This window comes from Physeter macrocephalus, chromosome 14 (assembly GCF_002837175.3).
Source record: "Physeter macrocephalus isolate SW-GA chromosome 14, ASM283717v5, whole genome shotgun sequence".
Lineage (NCBI taxonomy): Eukaryota > Metazoa > Chordata > Mammalia > Artiodactyla > Physeteridae > Physeter > Physeter macrocephalus.
Window position 1 is genome coordinate 89,401,382 of NC_041227.1, and position 2,858 is coordinate 89,404,239.

Genomic DNA, 2,858 nt, shown 5'->3' on the forward strand with positions numbered 1-2,858 from the left:
GCCGCTCCGCGGCATGTGGGATCCTCCCAGACCGGGGCGCGAACCCGGCTCCCCTGCATCGGCAGGCGGACGCGCAACCACTGCGCCACCAGGGAAGTCCCTCAAAGACCACTTTTGTCCCAACCCTTGCCAGCTGGATGACTGGGCTGTGCCTCGCACATAGGGCATCTACCTACTTTCAGCCAGACTGCCAGACTCCGTGTAGCCAAGTCATAACAGGGCTCTGGGCAGTGGGTCCAAGCCTGGAAACTCTGGGGCCTGGAAAACAACAGAAATGACAGCTATACATAGAAGCAGGAGCAGATAAGTGTACGTGAGAGGCGAGAGAAACCGAGATCCTTAATGGGTCACTGGGGCCCATGGGGGCGGCAGGGGCCGGGGTCAGGATCCAAGAGTTTGAGGCTGTGGGCAGAAGACAAGGAGAAGCCTAGAATCTGAGTCTAGCAGCCGTGCGTTAGGAATAAAACGGGAGGACAGGTCGGGGGCAGGGGTCACGAACTCAGGCACTGGATTGCTGCTCTGGGCTCCACGATTACCGTGAGTTCCTTGACCTCACATGTAAAGTGTGAATCATTAGGGCGCCCAATTTAGAGGGCTTTATGGGATTTAAATAAAATAATCCTTGTAAAGCACTTAGTGCGAGGTTTAGCCCAGTAAATATTCACTAAATGCTAGCTATGGTAGCAGAAGAAAAAGCAAGGAGCTGGTGTTGGGAGCTGATGCTTCAAGGTGGCAGCAGATCAGGCTGGGGAGGGCTGAGGGAACCATAGCTGATGCCTGCATGGAAGTACAAGGGACTAGAAACTTCCCTCCTGCCTGTTTTCCAGAAATTCATTGCACAACACACGAACCCCTTTAAAACCTGGATAGGCCTCACTGACAGTGATGGCTCCTGGAGATGGGTGGATGGTACAGACTATAGACACAACTATAAGTAAGTGGCTTCTCCTCCTCTCTCCCTGTTAGTTCGGCCTGGGGATGGCCATCTGGTCTCTTCCCCCGGTACACTCCCACTCGTCCCTCAGGGACCAAATTCTCCAACCACCTCCCCCCAAGACTCCCAGACTCCAAGGCTGCAGCTGCTGCTGCCCGAACCCACCAAGGCCATGCGTTTCTGCGGTGGGGATGAGGGTTGCCTGGATGAGGGAGCATCCAGAGCTGAGCTCTGTCCCGCCTTCCTAGGAACTGGGCCGTCACTCAGCCAGACAACTGGCAGGGGCACGAGCTGGGGGGCAGCGAGGACTGTGCTGAGATCCGGGGGGACGGCCGCTGGAACGACGATTTCTGCCAGCAAGTGAAACGCTGGGTGTGTGAGATAAAGCGGAACATCACCATCTAGGTGTCCTGACCTCCAGCAGACCTCTGACCTCCAGCAGACCTCTGACCTCCAGCAGATCTCTGACCTGCGCCCTGCCTGCCTCCAAGTCCTCCACTGGGTATTTTGAAGAAAGGAAGAAGAGAATCCTCAGAGGCGTGGGGAGGGGTTGAGGAGACATAGAAGGGGGTGGTTGAAGAAGCTCAGACCCTGGGGAGACTGAGATCCTGCCTCCTTCTGAAAGTCACCCTAATTACTATTATAATTTTTGGCCTCCTCAGTGGAGTAGGAAAAGGACAGATACTTAAAACTCTGCGTGGATTGGTTATTTGGAACTGGGAACTGTAGGGTACAAAGAAGAGGGAGGGAGAGGGTCTGGAAGAGAGAAAGCTTAAGTGCTAGACGGATGTCCTTGACACCTAATCTTGAAGACACGGGTCAGGGAGGGGAGGGAAGGGGATTGAAACAGGAAGGCCCCGTGGAATGGTGGGGGTGGGGAACTGGCTGGGCTGGGGCTGGAGGGTCTGCCCACACCCTGAGGGGTTCCCTGCAGTTGGGATCCCCTCCAGAAGAGGTTCCAGGGAACACCCCTGCTCCACTGTCAGCCTGGGAACTGTGAACTGGGCTGGAGAAGGTCAGTGACAAAGGTGTGCTAAGAGAAGGAGGATTGGTATGACCCCATACAGACCTAGACGTGTCTCCAGCACATGGTGTCTCCAACAGTCTCCACAGTGGGTAAACTGCACCTTCCAAGATCATTCTGAAACTGACCTTAAAAGAGTCTGTAATCAATTAGATTTTTTGGTTTTATTTTTATTACAAAAGTAATATATACTAGTAGTTAAAAATGTTTCACACACACATCATACACACAGGGAGTCTCCTCCCTCACCCTTCCCACTTCTCCGCAGAGTTAACAATTTCATGGATATTGTATTAGTCAAGGGTCTCCAAAGAAACAGAACCAATAGGATGTATATGTACCAATAGGAGATATATTGGTTCATGTGATTATGGAGGCTGACAACTCCCGAGTTCTGCAGGTGAACTGAAGAGCCCCAAGGTTCCTGTCTGAGTCTGAAGGCTCAAGACCCAGGAGGGGCCAGTGTTTCCATGTGCCAGTTTGGAGAGGGTCAGGCAGGAAGAACTCTCTCTTACTCATGAGAGGGCCACCCTTCTTGTTCTCTTCTTCGCTTCAACTGATTGGGTGAGACCCACCCACATTACGGAGAGCAATCTGCTTTCCCAATTCAAATGTTCATCTCATTCAAAACACTCTCACAGACACACTCAGAATAATGTTGGACCAAATATCTGGGCACCCTGCGCCCCAGTCAAGTTGACACATAAAAATGAACCATTACAGGGTTCCTGTCAGGATGTTTCCTGTGTATGTGCATATATGTGATACTACATGTCATTAGTAGCTTGTTTTTTCACTCTCCAGTGTCTCATTGATCCAATCTATGCTATTTCCTGAGAGGTTTTACTTCACTGAATTTAGCAGGGGTAGAGAATTCCAAAGTATGGATGTGCCATATAT

General features: G+C 51.6%; 1 protein-coding gene across 1 annotated transcript in view; it reads left to right on the plus strand.

The window, feature by feature from the left end:
* ASGR2 (asialoglycoprotein receptor 2) overlaps nucleotides 1-1,383 on the plus strand; it is a 14,037-nt gene extending 12,654 nt beyond the window's left edge. Inside the window, exons 7-8 of the mRNA XM_007100691.3 lie at nucleotides 828-934; nucleotides 1,183-1,383. Coding sequence (XP_007100753.2) covers nucleotides 828-934; nucleotides 1,183-1,339 — 264 coding nt within the window. The 3' untranslated portion in view covers nucleotides 1,340-1,383. The remainder of the gene's footprint in view (nucleotides 1-827; nucleotides 935-1,182) is intronic.
* The last annotated feature ends 1,475 nt before the right edge of the window (nucleotides 1,384-2,858 follow it).